This window comes from Musa acuminata, chromosome BXJ2-6, assembly GCF_036884655.1.
Source record: "Musa acuminata AAA Group cultivar baxijiao chromosome BXJ2-6, Cavendish_Baxijiao_AAA, whole genome shotgun sequence".
In the NCBI taxonomy this organism is placed as follows: domain Eukaryota; kingdom Viridiplantae; phylum Streptophyta; class Magnoliopsida; order Zingiberales; family Musaceae; genus Musa; species Musa acuminata.
In genome coordinates, this window is record NC_088343.1 from 14,062,550 (window position 1) to 14,079,223 (window position 16,674).

Here is a 16,674-nt window from a genome sequence, read left to right on the forward strand (position 1 = left end):
TATTATGCGTCAATTATATATATATATATATATATATATATATATATATATATATATATATATATATATATATATATATATATATATATATATATATATATATATATATATATATTAGGATCACTTGTTTCAGAAGCTTTGATCTTTACCAATTAGGCAAAAAAAGATTAATCATTATAATGTAATGGAATGAATCCTTCTGATCGATAAAATTGAAACATATAATATATTATTTGTTGGGAGAAAATATCGTTGACGTCTTTATCAGTCTAATCCTAAACCTAAACTAAGATCGAAATTGAAAAAGATTTTTTGATCCCTCTAACGCTCTAGTTAATCCCGAGATCAATTTTTGTGGATCTATATTTTTAATTTCAACACCTCTCTTTGAGGGTATGTATGTTATATCTAATATTGGAGAAATAAAATATTTCTATGAAGATTCTATAGGGAATGTGATTTATAATCATCCTAAACGACTTTTGGACTCCTATCCGAATGGATAAATCTATGATAAGTCGTATGAGTATTTTTCTCCTTATGAATCTTATGTTGCGCTTGCATGATAGGCGATGGCTATCTATCATGAGCTAAATTATATATAAATATATATATATAATTTATTTTATTTATTAGAATCACTTGTTTTAGAAGCTTTGATCTTTACCGATTAGGCAAAAAAAGATTAATCATTATAATGTGATGAAATGAATCCTTCTGATCGTATATTATGTGTTGGGAGAAAATATCATTCATGTCCTTATCAACCTAATCATAAACCTAAACTAAGATCGAAATTAAAAAAAGGCTTTCTGATCTCTAGTTAATCTCGAGATCAATTTTTGTGAATTCATTTTCTCAATTTCAGCATCTCTCTTTGAGGATATGTATTTTATATCTAATATTAGAGAGATAAAATATTTCTATGAAGATTCTATAGGAAATATAATTTATAATCATCCTAAACGATCTTTTGGACTCCTATGGGTAAGCATGTGGTAAATCGTATGAGTATTTTCCTCCTTACGAATCTTATGAGGGCTATCATGAGCTAACATCGTCGAAGCATCACTTCACTACAGTAGTAGTGAATGTAAATACTTTGGATAATTCTTAGATGGCTGCTAAATAAAGACAGTAGAAAGAAACAGAGGATAAGAGTCATCCAAAGGACGTGGATAACTTCATCTCCTCCGAGACGCAAAATATTCCACATACTGATCCTACGCAATGCATGCAGGAAAATACAACGAAAAAGTTGTGCTACCTGACATCCCCCAACCCCCACAGCATGACGATCCAATTGCCAGATTCTGCCCTATCCAATCATCCACTCACACTGCTTCAAAGATGACTTGGGCAATGGCAACGCTGCTGAATAGTTCTTCTTCCAATCCACGCTCTGCACATGATGATAAAAAGCTTTGACTAGTTTCTGTGCTGACATCCATCCAACCCTCACTTACACGCCATCCGTATCCCATCAAGATCTGCTTCGGGGAGCAAAGTATGAACTAAAATAAGATGTCCTCGAAACATGTCGAGTGTTCCTTCCATACGGTACGAAGCAACCGAGGCGTTCTGATCATGACTTTTCCACCCGTTTCATTAAATGCAAGCCACGAATGGGGACGTAATGGGAGCGTCTCCGACGACCACCCCTCCTCGCACGACATGCCTCAATGCATCGCAGTCAATTCAAAGAAGCACAGCACGAGGCAGGAGCCAGTCGGATTCCACCTAACCGAGATTTTTAGCGTGCAGGGAGAAATCTGGGGATTTGGCATCTTCGCGAGCGCCCGCATCGCCAAGTGCTCGGAGAATCGCCTTGTCTCGCATCGCTCAGCCTGGAGGAGGCTTCTAGGAAAAGACGAAGGGCTGCCATCTTTGAATATGCTTCCCTTGTGTCATCCGGAGAGGGTAGAACAGTTACATTAACATGAGTGATTAGGCTTCTGGTGCAAGTCTCCTTTAGATTTCAAGATAATAATGCAGTCGCACGTCACACTCCCACTGACTCCACCCCACTGAGTTGAGCTTTCATCGGATGTGGAAGACGGTGATAGGGGCATCTTCCGAAGATCTCCTACTGCCGGCGAATCCTTAGTTTTCTGTGACACCAACGTGGATTTTTGACCCCGTCAAAGTAGCTGACCTGATATGATGATATAATATAATAATATAAGAATGAATGAACCCAAGTCTATCCTTGTGATGTTTTCCAGCCCTATATATATATATATATATATATATATATATATAGAGAGAGAGAGAGAGGATGGCAATGGAGATAAACTAATGATGATCAAGTCAGTGCCTTGTGTCTTGGGAGGTTTGATCGTCAATCTTGATGCATATATATATATATATATATATATATATATATATATATATATATATATATATATATATATATATATATATATATATATATATATATATATATATATATATATATATATATATATATATATATATATATATATATATATAATTATGGCAAGAAGTCAAGATTTTAAATGCTTGTTTGACACTAATTTCAAATATTACACTCGTCTGCTTGATATTATAACTATATACAATGGTGGAGACTAGACTGGTCGAGTCATTGCATTTGGTATATTTTATATTAAAAATAAAAATAAAATAATAATGTATAAATAAATTTTCTTAAAAGATATGCTGTTCTAACTTATTCTTTTTTTTCTAGTAAAGCATCTTTTTTTTTTATTCTCGCATAATATTTTTTTATTTTTTGAAAGATGATATATTATCCTTGCTTCTATCCTATTGATCATCATCTCAATCTTGTCATGGTTATTTCTGTTCTATTATGCTTGTTGTCACCATGAGAATCCAATGGAGTTTTGTTATCCAAGCCATGGCTTCCATTGTGATTGATGAGTGGGGGGAGGGAGGAACAAAGGCATCAATTATGATTGAGGCGAGGGCGGATGGTGTCACCTACTCGAGGAATAAAGGCATCAATAATGAGAATCTTGCGATAGTAAAAGTGACAAGCAATGATAAAAAGTGAGGGTAGGGCAATGACCAACGACCAATGGAGTGGAGGCATGGATAATATTTTTATATAAAAATAAAAAAATATTTTATGAAAATAAAGCATTAAAAAAAATCTATGTGAGGGAAAAAAAAAGGATAAAAACTTGAGATTTTCTTTAGAAAATTTGCCATTAAAAGAGTAACAAAATATAAAAGAATTTGACTAATAAGATAGATTAGGAGAAAGACACACAATGCTACAGTTCATTCTCTAACTAATTCGTGCTCAAGAAGTAACCTTCGAACATAATGGGCTCAAGATTTTGACTCCTTTTTTCTTTTTGAGGAACTAATAGTTATTATATATATATATATATATATATATATATATATTAAAATAACATATATAAAATAATTTCTTCTCTTTCATTCTTATAATAAAAATCAATTTTCTTCAAAAATAAGTGTAAAAATAAATTAAGTGCATTTCAATCTTTTTAAAGTTCACACTGTATATAACAATTAGGAAATCAAGTCGATCGAGGATCTAATTCTCGACTTTGTATAGATTCGGTTCGGATTTTATGACTTTGACTACACCCGTAAGAAAAGAAATGTGAATTGGGCTTTAAGTGTATCATTGAAAATACAAAGAAAGCAAAATAAAGTTTGACACTACTTTTTCGATTATTCAACTGTCTACCACTTTCTCTTTCTCTCTCTCTCTCTCTCTCTCTCTCTCTCTCTCTATATATATATATATATATATATATATATAGAGAGAGAGAGAGAGAGAGAGAGAGAGAGAGAGAGAGAGAAGACTGAATTATTGCACACATAGAAATGATTAGCTCTCTCTCTCTCTCTCTCTCTCTATGTTGTGCATAGTCCCAAACTCTTTTGCTATCACTAACAGAGCTAATCATTTCTTTGTGTGCGATACTTCAGCCTTCTCTCTCTCTCTCTCTCTCTCTCTCCTCTATGTTGTGCTGAGTCTCAAACTCTTTTGCTATCACCAACAGAGCTAATAATTTTTTATGTGCAATAATTCAGTCTTTTCTCTCTCTATCTCTCTATGTTGTGCAGAGTCCCAAACTCTTTTGTTATCATCAACTGAGCTAATCATTTTTGTGTGTGAAATAAGTCAGTCTTTTCTCTCTCTATCTCTTTATGTTGTGCAGAGGCCCAAACTCTCTTCTCTCTCTCTCTCTCTCTCTCTCTCTCTCTCTCGATGTTGTGCTGAGTCCCGAACTCTTTTGCTATCACCAACACGGCTAATCATTTCTTTGTATGCAATAATTCAATCTCGGACGTATCGTGAGCAAATTGTGTTCGGATGTCTGTGCTTGATTGGTCTCAATAGTCGATAATGCCTGCTGTCGTTGATTAGACAACATTACAGGTCTAGCAATCGAATTATCAAAGTAAAAATATATATAATATATTTGATGGTCTGGACATCTGATATGACCGGAAGACAGACTCGGATGCTCCGAGAATTAAAGTGCACTCGACTGCATGTTTTGCAGTTGATCTATATGAATAATCGATATCAAATGTATTTTTTGATCTCTCTCAAGTAATAATCGACAAGAGTACGACAATCTTAATAGACAGTACTGACTTCGATTCTCATGCTTAAGTTAATATTTTTATATTGAATTAACGAAGAGGAATCTTTTGTGAGATTTTTTTTCTTTCCATTTTTAGAATATTCCTGTACATGACATGGATCTTGATTGGATCTTACCGGACTGTCACGTGTCAATCTGGACTTATTAAAATCGAATTTAGATTTGAGACCTAATATGGATAGAAAACGTGTTTGGAAGAGGGAATTGGGAGAGCATAGATCCCGAGAAGTTATAATAGGGAATTGTACCGACCAAGGGACCAAGGCCCAGGCCCAGGCCCAGGCCCAGACCCAATCAAGGATGGTGGCTCTCGCACCCCAACTCGGGAACGTGGGGCTCAGGCCCAGCAGGCCCAGACCCAATCAAGGATGGTGGTCTCGCACCCCAACTCGGGAACGTGGGGCCCATCCATCCTGCACCTGTGCTTGACCTCTTCCTCTGTAAGGGCCCGTCAGGCTACACGGTGCGGTAAGTACGTGTCGCTTGCTTACCTGTTCTATGGTTTCATAGTGGGCCCCAGCGGTCACCGGACCCGCAGGCGAGCCCGGTGAAATTAGTGTTTTCCGATAAAATGAAATGCCATTTTGAAATTTGAAGAACAGAATTAAAATTCTGACCCACGTAGCCGTTGCAGATGCAGCCAACGGTCTTCTTCCTTCCTTTCATATCCCAATCTCATTTATATTTCCTTTTATATATATATATATAGAAACGAGTAAAACCCAAGAAAGAAAGAATCCCTAATGGCGGACGAGGAGAGATTGAAATCGTCGGAGGAGGAGGAGGAGATCAAGATCGCTGTCCTCTCCGTACTCAAGAATGACACCATTCTTAAGCGCATCTTCCTCAACGTCTCCCCTCCCCCGTCGCCGCCGCCGACGACCGGCGGCGACGCCGTCAGTCCCAGCCGTGGAGGACGAGAAGACGACGATGGGCAAGTGGTCCTCTTCGGTCGGCATCCGGATTGCCACGTCGTCGTCGACCACCCCAGCATCAGCCGCTTCCACGTCGCCGCCCGCCTAGTGCCCCTCCGGCGGAAGCTTTCCGTCACCGATCTCTCCTCTGGTGCGTTCTCCTCCTGCAACCCCGGTCTTTTCTTCTCGTCGTTGTTCGTTGATTTGACTCGCTTTTGTATGCAGTTCATGGGACTTGGGTTTCGGGGACCAAGATCCCGCCCAACGTGACCGTCGACATGGTGGATGGCGACACTCTGAGGCTCGGCGCCTCGACGAGGGTTTACAGGCTTGAATGGGTCTCATCGAGCCGCGCGCTTGAGATGGAGAACCTATTGGAGACACTGGCTGAGGGCAAGGAAGAAACAAATCAGGTTTTGCGATCTGTTCCTTCCTATTTGATTGGTTTCTCCGCTGTCCACACAACTGTTTGCTCAAGTCCCCATCTTGCAGGACGATTCTGGAGACTTGAGGAGTAACACGAAGGATCCGTTGGCTGCCGTGATCCCTTCGGCACGGCCTTTGCTGGAATCTATCAATCTGTCGTCTCTGCCAGTGGAACAGGAGCAGCACAGCCCACTACCGGAAGCGGAGAACTCGTGCTTCTTTTCTCCAGTGCCGATGCTGGAATGTGATGCGCCTTTGATGCCAACCACCGTGGAGAATTCGAGTACTAAGGTTTCATCTGCTACTAAGCAACCATCCGAGAGGAGGAAGCATCTGAGCCCGGAAAGGTCCGAGGCGAGGAGCATGCCATCGAGCCTCTTGTCATTGAGGAGCAAATCAATGTCCGTTGGCTTCCTTCGGACCCTCACGGCAAGGAGAACGGAGAGACTTGGAGAAGCGAGAGCAGATACCGACGTCCAAGAAGGCACTGGAAAAGACAACTACACTGCCTGTGAACAAGCCAAGAGTGAGGGAAGACTATGCAGGGTATTATTCGACAATCTGTGTGAAAATGAGCAAGATCGAGAGGAATGTTTTGCTTCAGATAAGGAGAATGCGACTCCAATGTCAGGCTGCCGGAAGACCAAGTGGAGCTACAGAGTCCTGCAAAACTCTGCATGCGTTGCAGAACATTCTGATGCCGAGGTAAATACGGCTTGCTCTGCTGACAAGGAGAACTGGAAGCATGAAGTACTGAGTGACTTGAGGCCTAGAAAACCCACCTCTGAGAGTTCCGTAAGCAGTAGCAAGGGAGATGTAACTTCTGGTTCAGATCACAAAATCTTGAAATCGATTACTTCTGCAGCGAACTTGAAGAAGATGTCGCATTCAAGCATCATCGGAGATTCTTCAGATGTGTCAGAAGAATTGCTCTACAGTGACAAAGTCAACCGGACACCAGAATCCTGTAAAGATATGAAATCAAGAAGAGTGGTAGGTGGAAATCTTGCGAAGGCCGGAGATAATGACGGTGCACTTCCTTCAGACAAGAAGGAATTCTCATTCGGTAGCCAAACTACAACTGAGGAGGCGATTGCGAAGAAAAGAGTTGAAAGGATTCCATTTCAGCCTGTGCTAGAAAATTCCAACTCGAAAAGCAAATCTTCTGCCTGTAACTGCGCCTCAATCAAAGATGATCTGAGTGTAAAGTGCGAATCCGATTGCTCTCCGGTAAGTTTTTAGTAAGCGTTCTTAGTTCTTGCGTCGGTTTGTCAGTCAAGTGTTCGACCGAGTCCATTTTCCTCGCAGAGACGATCTATGGGCGCAGTGCTCCATAAAGCAGAAGCCAGGAAGATATGGAACGTCGTGGTCGACGCAGACTGTTTCCTAGATGAAGAATCAAGGAGGTCTTTGCAGCTTCTTGAAGGCCTAAAAGGGACTCACCTCATCGTTCCAAGACTTGGTATGTTGGCTGCATTCCTCCCTTGTTCCAATATAACATCTTTAAGCTGCTCAAGTTCCTCTGTTGCTCCCTACTTTTCAGTCATCAGGGAACTCGACTGCCTGAAGCGGCGCGAGAGCCTTTTCGGCGGTTCCACGAAGTTGTTGGCATCCAAAGCGCTGCAGTGGATAGAAGGGTGCATGGTGAAGACAAATTGGTGGATTCATGTTCAGAGCTCAGCTGAGACAATGACAGTGGCACCGACTCCCCCTGTCTCACCTCGAACACTATCCCTACCCGAGATTGATTCCCCCAGTGCAGAGGACCACATCCTGGACTGTGCACTCTCGTTCAAGAAAGCCAAAAGAGATGGACAACTCGTCCTCTTATCCAACAGCATCACGCTAAAGATCAAAGCCATGGCAGAGGTGAATGGAGCTCCCTGTTCTCTCGAGCGAATGTTTTCCGCAGCTGAGACTCGGTTTTGTTCTGGTTGCAGGGGTTGCCATGCGAGACACCGAAGGAATTCCGTGAGAGCCTCGTGAATCCATTCTCGAAGAGGTTTCTCTGGGCGAACAGCAGTCCGAGGGGATCAACTTGGTGTTGCTCGGATGATGTAGGAATGTTCGAGAAATGTTTCCGCCACCAACATCATCCGCCTGTGAGAAAAGTCGGCAGAGCGGCTGAGGCCGTCAAAGGACTAAAGCTGATACTGCTCCATGGTTGCCACCAGCATGCACATATGAGCTCCAAGTAAAAGAAGGCATCAGTTTCCATATTTGGTAAGCGGCTTCAACGGATCCAATTTCCTATCCATTACTTGTATTGGGCCCGGATCCGGTTAGGCATGACGCCATCTCGATGTCTGTCTGCTTCCTTTATAAGAATATACATTTGTATACCCTGTCACAGCAGTATCTCAAATTTTGCGAGTTACTTTTATGATCTGACACAAAATGAATTATATATATGGTATACTTAAGGACCAGTTTCTGCATGTGTTTCTACTTTCTTTGCAAGTTGGGCACTTGACAATGGCATAAAATTAAGTTCTGCCGCAGTGTGTTTGATGGTTCTAATGATTGATTCTGCACAACAAAAATGTGTTGGTGAGGATGAAATTGCATAGATAATTGAAAGTATTTGCTTGAGATTTGCATCTTCTTCATGGATCAGTACTCATCAAATCATTGCCACAAATCTGATACTGGTTCCCAATCAGTCTCTTTGGCTCTTCAAGGGGAAGAGAAGAAGGTAGGAAAAAACTTAGAACAGTGGTGTTCTGCCACGGGAACAATGAGGACATCTCTGGGCCATTAGATTTCAGGAAATCGAAAGCTTGATCAGCGACCATAGAATTTGTATGAACAGGAGAGCATGATAAGGTAGACCAAAAGTCTGAGACTAAGAGACAAAGCAAATGCCTCCAAGAAAACAATGCAAGAACTAGAGGCGGCTGGTTAGCTACTGTAGCCTCTCTTATCACCCACTGCATCCACCATTCATATCCTAAAGCCAGTCTCCACCTCACAACTCCTATCCTATCCTCCCTCCATTTGCTCACCACCTTCATTTAAACTATACACACCATTCCCCTCAACCCTTCAAGAGAGAGAACTCTGTGTTCAGGGAGAGGTACAGCTCAGGGCCGACACCAGGTCACTCTACAGATGGCCTCAGCTACTCTCCTCAAGTCCTCTTTCCTACCCAAGAGGTCAGAATGGCACGCAGCTGCGCGCAAATCCTCCAACCCTCAACCGGTGGCAGTCTCCTTCACCGTCCGCGCCGGCGCCTACTCCGACGAGCTCGTCAAGACCGCGGTAACGCCACCTACTATGTTCTATGTTCGGTATTAAAATCAAGATTGAGCACCCTTCACGATCTGAAGTACTGAATGCTACATGCAGAAAACTATCGCGTCGCCAGGGAGGGGGATACTCGCCATGGATGAATCTAACGCCACCTGCGGCAAAAGACTCGCATCAATTGGGCTGGAGAACACAGAGGCAAACCGACAAGCTTACAGGACCCTCCTTGTCTCAGCTCCTGGTCTGGGCCAGTACATCTCTGGGGCAATCCTGTTCGAGGAAACTCTCTACCAGTCAACTACGGATGGTAAGAAGATGGTCGATGTTCTTGTTGAGCAAAAGATAGCGCCAGGGATCAAAGTTGACAAGGTGAGCACTCGATCTTTGCCAACACATATGGAATTGTCATCTTGTTTCACTCACATCTAGGATTGTGTTCTACTTCCATCCTGTTTGTGTTCTCAGGGCCTGGTGCCACTTGCTGGCTCAAATGATGAATCATGGTGCCAAGGATTGGATGGCCTCGCGTCGCGATGTGCAGCATACTATCAACAGGGAGCTCGCTTTGCTAAATGGTAAGATACACTGTTGCATCCTGGAATTTTCTTGTGTGCATGTTTGGAAGCCATGCTAATGTCCGGCTTGTTGCAGGCGTACAGTGGTCAGCATTCCAAACGGCCCATCAGCTCTCGCAGTGAAGGAAGCTGCTTGGGGTCTGGCTCGATACGCTGCCATTGCTCAAGTACATCTCCTTCACTTCCATTCTTTCATCATTATAGGATCAGTGAATACAACTCCTTTCAGTTTGCACACGCTACGAGCAGAAAGCAGCCTCGACTAATCTTCTCGTTTTGTTTGCAGGACAATGGCCTGGTTCCAATTGTGGAGCCTGAGATTCTGCTCGACGGAGAGCACGGGATCGATAGGACGTTTGAGGTCGCACAGAAAGTTTGGGCTGAGGTCTTCTTTTACTTGGCTGAGAACAACGTCATGTTCGAAGGTATCCTCCTCAAGCCAAGCATGGTCACCCCCGGCGCCGAGTGCAAAGAGAAGGCCACACCGGAGCAGGTCGCCGACTACACCCTGAAGCTCCTGCACAGAAGAGTCCCATCTGCTGTTCCTGGCATTATGGTACGCAGCACCACCATGATCATCTTGTTCGCTTCTCTCATAGAGGTGATGATTGATGCCCATTCACCTGTAAATGTTTTGGCGAACAGTTCCTCTCCGGTGGACAGTCGGAAGTGGAGGCAACCCTGAACCTGAATGCCATGAACCAGAGCCCCAACCCATGGCACGTCTCCTTCTCTTACGCGAGAGCTCTGCAGAACACCTGCCTGAAGACATGGGGAGGAAGACCGGAGAACGTGAAGGCTGCGCAGGATGTGCTCCTGGTCCGGGCCAAGGCCAACTCGCTCGCTCAGCTCGGGAAGTACTCAGCCGAGGGCGAAGCTGCAGAAGCTAAAGAGGGGATGTACGTCAAGAACTACAGCTACTGAGAACCCAGCAAAGCATGATATCTTCTATATCTCTGTGGATTTTGATTACCGGTCTGTTCAAGGAAGACGACGATCGATGTAGTTGAATGTTTAAGCCTGCATAAGACTGCATTTGGTATTAAGTATCGATTGAATACAGCTTGTTAGCTGCGTCTGTTGCAAACTCTATTACATGCTACACAAGTATCAGTGGCTTTGACGTGAAGTGCGTCAAAAAGAACGACAAAACATGTGAACATTATGATTGATTGGTACGAGTTCCTCATCAATCGCTAAGGTATCCAAGGTTGCATTGCGATAATAATACACGCGTACACATATGCATGTCATGTTACGAGGTACATGTAACCAGGCTCACCGACCAACATTACTACGTGCATGTACCCATACTCACCGACCAAATTAGTGCTGCCATGCTCGGAAAGAAGTACAACATATGAACAATACAGGAGAGATGTGCGATCGAGTTTCCCGCCTTATCGCAACTCAATCGGCGGTTCCCGCCATCACAGCCAATCGCGAGAGGAGCTTCCAAAACAAATCAGTCACCGTCCATTCTTATATATAGGAATCCCGTGTGTCTCATCTTTGCCGTTCCCTCCTCGCGATCGTTTGAAAACGAGAAGAGGGCTTGCCATGGAGATGCGCGAGGAGAAGGGAGACATGGGAGGGTGGGAGACCCCCAAGCGAGGGGACTGCCGGATCCCGGCGGCGATCCGTTGCCCTCCGCCGCCGAGGAAGAAGAAGAGGTGTCCCACCGCCGCGGGGGCGCTCGGGAAGCGGCGGGGTCCGCCCAGGAATGGTTACTTCCACCCGCCGGACCTTGAGGCTCTGTTCGCGCTGGCGTCGAGGAGAGAGGCTTGCGCTTGATAAGTCCGGAGAGGATGTAGTGAGTTAGGGTTTGTTTCGCTGTCAGGGGTAACCTTCACCTGTATGTATACTCCTTTTTCCTTTTGCTTGGTATTGGTAGGATAGTAGCAGCTAAGGTGTTTGTTGATTTCTCTGTTGCTATTGGGCTCTTCACTCATGGTTTGTTGCTCATTGATCTTCTTGTTCTGCATATACTGTTTCTTTGTTTGGACTTATCTGAAGCAAACTTTCTTCTGTATCATCAAGCTAATTATTCTTCTTAATTAGTTACATTTAGTATTTCTATGTTTATATTTTTAAAAAATTATATTAAGAATTTTATATTTATAAAAAGAAATTTTTTAATTTTATTTTTTTTACATAATTAATTCTATTGACGAAAATATCATAGAATTTAATATTGTCATTTTGATTTATCATGATATTTTATATAAAAATAAATAAAATTAAATATTTTATTTTTATTTATTAATATAAGGATACTAATATAATTTTTGAAATGGTAAAGATCAAAATTATTTTTAAAAGTAGTAATTACGAGGATAATTAGCGCGATGGGAATGGCAAGTGGTTGATGTTTTTCCTCATCTTAAATGACAATAACACCCCCATCTGTGTCTCTAAATTATTCTTATGGCCCTGTAATTTTGATGAGGGTTAGATGAGGGCAATTCCGGAAGCTTCGCAACCACCAGAGGCCATGCCACCCCTTTCGCCTCGCCAGACGCTTTCGGCTTCTCTTCCTCCGGTTTAAGCGAAATCGGGGAAGGAATGGAGAGTCTCTCAGGGTTTCGTTGATCGTCGTGGCGATGTCCACCTTCAGCGGCGACGAGACCGTCCTCGTCTTCTCCTGTGAGCTCCCGATTCCTCGCCCTTCCCTTTCGCTCCATCGAAACTCTTGGTGGTTTCACCTTCTGGTGTCGTTTGCAGGCAAGGGGGCGGCGTACGGGATGGCGTCCATGGGCGTGACGCGACGGGAGCCCGTGATGAAGTCGATCATGCTCGTGGTCAGTGCTCAGGATCTACGGATTGATTATCGCTGTGATCATAAGCACCAGGAACAACCCACAAGGCGAAGTCGTATTACCTCTTAGATGGCTATGCTCATCTCTTCTCTGGGCTTGCTGGTTCGTCTGCGGGCATGGCGATCGGCATCGTCGGCGACGCTGGTGTTCGGTATAACTCTTTAGATCTCTCTCTTTATATATATTTCTCTATACACATACACATATACACCTTTCAATTGCCGAACTACTCATGGATTGAATGTGATTCATGATTCTTCTTGGTGAAGTTTGACTCGTTACTAAAGTTAGATATCCGAAGGCACTTGTATTGAAATCTGAATTGTCACATTCGTATCTGTTGCTGAATAATTGACTAGATAATTTGATGTGGCTGAGTCATTATTCTGATGATGCCTGTACTCTTTTGTTTCTTGCTTTCCTTTGTTATACAAGTGATTACTTTATGTTGGATTCAGCTTTCTTTGAGTGAAATGGACAATGGACAATAAGGAGACTAAGTAGCCATGCTGGTAGATTATGGTTTAAGCTTATGGGAAGCTTTTCTTTTTTTGATGAATCACAATATGTGATTGAATTTGTATGTTTCTTGTTGTCTTGGAATAGTATTTTCTTTATGATTGAGAAATTTTAGTCCATTCGACCTCCTGTCTGGGTTGTCAATTAATGTGATATATATATATATATATATCATCTATCTTTGACCACTTCCATTGCATACTTGGTTTATTGCTTCATTGCTTTTCTTTGTGTTAGAGTAATTTATCCTTCAAAAGATGTATACAATGTATATCTGTGTAGCAATTGACTAAAATTATCTGATTCATGTAATTGTGATTTTTTACACTTTCTTTCTATGGTCAAAATATCTATGGTTTACTAGATTAAATAAAACATGTGTGAAATCTGAAATGCTTATGCAGAGGAAAACTGAACTGGATTAATGGTTAGTATGTCAAACAATTCTTGGAGAACTAAAGGGGATTCTGATTAAGTGTATACTCCATTGGATCTTGTTTCTTATGGTTATCTTGACAAGCTGCAACTTAGGTTTCTGATTACAAGATAAAAGGTGTTAAATGATCTTGTAGCCTGATGCAAGTCTCGATGCTTTGCCGGATATTGTCTTTGAACAAAGAAAAATATCTTTATCATAAAAATTCATAAGCATGTCTCAGAAATTTGTCTTTGTTGGCAAAGTGGGTAGTCACATAGTTTGTCACACTATCGTGTCTCAATTTTAGCATTGACAAATTGGATAATATCCATATGAACATAAGGTCAATGTTTTGTGCAACATAAACCCTTTGTAGCATGCCATTGTAAGCCTATGATTCTAGAAAGTTACCATGCTTTATTCTTTTGGCCCTGAACTTCAGTCAAAGCTCTTTGTGGGCAAGATTCTTATTAAACAAATTCTCAGAAAAGTTTATAATTTTGAGAATTTCTCGTAGAGCATCTTAATCTTGAAAAAATTTTCGTAGAACGTCAATTTTTTTTTTTCCGTAAATGATCATTTTCCCCCTAGCTCTCGTTGGACCTATTATCGCCTCCGCCCTGCATCGTCGCCTTACATTGTCTTTGCGTTGTGCCCTACATCGTGCTTGCATATGGCCTTCGCGTGAGGGTCGTTGTTGCCTTTGCAGCCTTGCCGATGCTTATCAGACTCATTTCTACACACATGAAGGCGATGACATATTTGACGAGGGCCAATGGGGTTCGTGGAGGTGGCCCTTGTGCCTTCTCTTTTCTCGCGAGAGGGCTACAAGCGAGCACAATGAGGGTCGGTAGGCAGGGCAGATAGAGGCGATCAAGCTCGGGTTTAGGGTTGCGAGTGGTGATGGGGGGCCCTCGCATGAGGGTTGCAGGTGACGACGAGCCCGTACGTGAGGGCTACAAGCGACGAGCTACAAACAATGGGCTTTCACATGAGGGCTACGAGAAGTGGCACCTCTCGTATTCCCTTCCTTCCTCGTGTAGTGGCAGGGTTACTGGAGGTGGTGGCAGCCCTCATGTGAGGGCTGTGAGTGGCGATTCAGGACGGAGATGATAGTGGGTCCAACGGAGGTAGGAGTGCTTTACAAAAAAATTTTGAAGTCAGAGGCTCTTTCTGGGAATCAGCCTTATTCTCATTTTTGCTGTATGGTCTCGTTGTTGGCATTATACTTTTCTGTCGGGTTGGTCAATCTAGCGCAGCGCAAACTAAGAAACACGAGCAGCTATATTTGGCATTTTTAATTATGCTCGTTTATTCATATTGAACATGCTCACAAGGCTTATCGTCTATTTGAATTTATTGTGGTTGGCATGCTTTATATCAAGAAAGATTCTTCTATTCAATTTTCTGATATGTATATTAATTTTATTTTAATCATACAAAGGGTAAGTAACGAAAACACAAGTAGTAATTTGCTTATAACGCTTGACTGCCTCTGGGTTTCTTCTTACACAAGCAGTCAATGCCTTTGACAAAATGGTTTTATTTACACAGTGATGCATGCTTTTTCCTTGTCTTCAGTATTTCTTTGTGTTGATTGAGATTCCAGCTTCCTTTACTTATGAATACACTGATCTTAGCCAATTAAAATTCTTTACTTTAATCTTTGCAGATTCTTGATGTGGTTGCCAAGTGATCCGAGTCATTCATGCTGCATTGAACATGGAAGTGCAAAAGGCCGCATTCTGATTTGCCATGATTACCTGCGGGTCTTTAGAAGAAGTCTACTAGCAGCGAGCGTATTACGAGGAAATGGACTGAGACTTGCTAAATCAAGAAATGCATGATTTCTTTCTTTCATTGATTTGGAAATAGCCGAAGCAGCGAATCCACGCGAGGAATGTATGGTTAGATCTGACTCGGTCGGATCGCTTTTGGTCATTTGGCTCGCGCTGGATTCCCGGTCCGGTTCGATCTCGGCGGTCCGGCAATATCCTTTTTATAAACCACGATGTCGCTTAGTAAAAAGGGTTGGTTGGGGCGCGATGGCGAAGAGGGCGGACGGCGATTCCTCGACGGCGAAGGAGGCTCGGCCGCCGGTGATCGTGTGGAACAAGGAAAGGGAGAGATTTGAGACGGAGGACAAAGAAGCCTTCCTCCAATACCACCTCAGAGACGTTGGCCTCGTGGCGGCGGCCGCGAACAGCAGCGACAATCCCGAGCAGGAGAAGAGGAAGGGGGCGGCGGTGGTGATGGACATGGTGCATACCTACGTGCCGAGGAGCAAGAGGGGGATGGGCCTCGCCGCCCTCCTCTGTGACGCCGCCTTCGCTCACGCCCAGTGCCACTCCATGCTCGTCATCCCCACCTGCTCCTATATCTCCGTAATCTTCCACCCAACTTTCTGCCCAGTTTAATCATTTTACTCTATCGCATGTGCCAAAAAAGGATTTCTTTTCCTTGTAGTAATCCGATAACCATGCACAAGGATCTATACGTAGAATGTTTTGTTTTCGAGGAGAACAAGAATTGTTCTCGTTGCAGATACTGATTTCCTTGTGGTTCTTGTGGCAGGATACTTATCTTCCTCGAAACCCTGCGTGGAATTCTCTGGTATGCAATGGGGAGCCAAAATCAAGCATGTAACGTAAAGATCTGCTAAGGAGCATAGAAGCCTGTGAAAAAGTAATAGTTCTTCCCTTTGTTTTGTTGAGTTTTCTGCATTACCTTTTATAGTTACTATGTGATGGAATTATCTTTAGTTTGTGTGGGAAAATAATTTGTGTGAATGCATACAAGTAGTCTGCAATTTCTTCTTATTTTTCTTGTGTCATTTTTTGCATGAATAAATCATCTTGATATAATGGTGAGTGACTTAGTGGCTGCTGCTCCATGTAATGGTGGATGCCTGAACCCTGATAGGAGATGAACCCACATTTTACAGTACCTGTTTTGACCATGGAGTGCAAAGCCCAGAATATAACTTGTTTGTCATGCCAATATAAAGCAACTCAAGTAGGATAACTATATAAAATAATTGGAAGGAAAGGATTGAAAACATAATTGTTAATGAAAACACAATTCTTTTACAAAATTTATTCCACTACTGAATCCATA

At 42.6% G+C, this 16,674-nt stretch overlaps 3 protein-coding genes across 4 annotated transcripts; all 3 read left to right on the plus strand.

Moving 5' to 3' along the window:
- The first annotated feature begins 5,376 nt into the window (after positions 1–5,376).
- LOC103988093 (FHA domain-containing protein PS1-like) lies at positions 5,377–8,320 on the plus strand. The gene is made up of 6 exons (XM_009406614.3): positions 5,377–5,702; positions 5,777–5,964; positions 6,044–7,207; positions 7,286–7,439; positions 7,521–7,846; positions 7,918–8,320. Exons 1-6 carry the CDS (start codon positions 5,381–5,383, stop codon positions 8,173–8,175), a joined length of 2,412 nt encoding a protein of 803 aa, XP_009404889.3. The 5' UTR covers positions 5,377–5,380; the 3' UTR covers positions 8,176–8,320.
- A 650-nt stretch (positions 8,321–8,970) lies between these two features.
- LOC135615026 (fructose-bisphosphate aldolase, chloroplastic) lies at positions 8,971–10,871 on the plus strand. 2 transcript variants are annotated; one of them, XM_065112993.1, is made up of 6 exons: positions 8,971–9,238; positions 9,326–9,595; positions 9,692–9,801; positions 9,878–9,968; positions 10,088–10,361; positions 10,447–10,829. In XM_065112993.1, the coding sequence occupies exons 1-6, from the start codon at positions 9,089–9,091 to the stop codon at positions 10,689–10,691; spliced, it is 1,140 nt and encodes a 379-aa protein (XP_064969065.1). In that variant the 5' UTR covers positions 8,971–9,088; the 3' UTR covers positions 10,692–10,829. The 2 variants fall into 2 exon arrangements, with proteins under 2 accessions (XP_064969065.1, XP_064969064.1); XM_065112992.1 differs by having other exon boundaries at positions 8,981–9,238; positions 10,088–10,357; positions 10,447–10,871.
- A 1,409-nt stretch (positions 10,872–12,280) lies between these two features.
- On the plus strand, positions 12,281–16,376 carry LOC135615027 (acetyltransferase At1g77540-like). The gene is made up of 4 exons (XM_065112994.1): positions 12,281–12,447; positions 12,526–12,771; positions 15,230–15,941; positions 16,132–16,376. Exons 3-4 carry the CDS (start codon positions 15,462–15,464, stop codon positions 16,201–16,203), a joined length of 552 nt encoding a protein of 183 aa, XP_064969066.1. The 5' UTR covers positions 12,281–12,447; positions 12,526–12,771; positions 15,230–15,461; the 3' UTR covers positions 16,204–16,376.
- Positions 16,377–16,674: the final 298 nt, after the last annotated feature.

Bases quoted from the DNA above. Each gene is read 5' to 3' on its own strand.
- LOC135615026 (XM_065112992.1), top strand. From the start codon at position 9,089: ATGGCCTCAGCTACTCTCCTCAAGTCCTCTTTCCTACCCAAGAGGTCA. The intron at 9,596-9,691 runs GTGAGCACTCGA...TTGTGTTCTCAG, and splicing joins CAGGGATCAAAGTTGACAAG to GGCCTGGTGCCACTTGCTGG. The intron at 10,358-10,446 runs GTACGCAGCACC...TTTGGCGAACAG, and splicing joins CTGCTGTTCCTGGCATTATG to TTCCTCTCCGGTGGACAGTC.
- LOC103988093 (XM_009406614.3), top strand. From the start codon at position 5,381: ATGGCGGACGAGGAGAGATTGAAATCGTCGGAGGAGGAGGAGGAGATC. The intron at 5,703-5,776 runs GTGCGTTCTCCT...TTTTGTATGCAG, and splicing joins CGTCACCGATCTCTCCTCTG to TTCATGGGACTTGGGTTTCG. The intron at 7,847-7,917 runs GTGAATGGAGCT...TTCTGGTTGCAG, and splicing joins AGATCAAAGCCATGGCAGAG to GGGTTGCCATGCGAGACACC.
- LOC135615027 (XM_065112994.1), top strand. From the start codon at position 15,462: ATGGTTAGATCTGACTCGGTCGGATCGCTTTTGGTCATTTGGCTCGCG. The intron at 15,942-16,131 runs GTAATCTTCCAC...TTCTTGTGGCAG, and splicing joins CCACCTGCTCCTATATCTCC to GATACTTATCTTCCTCGAAA.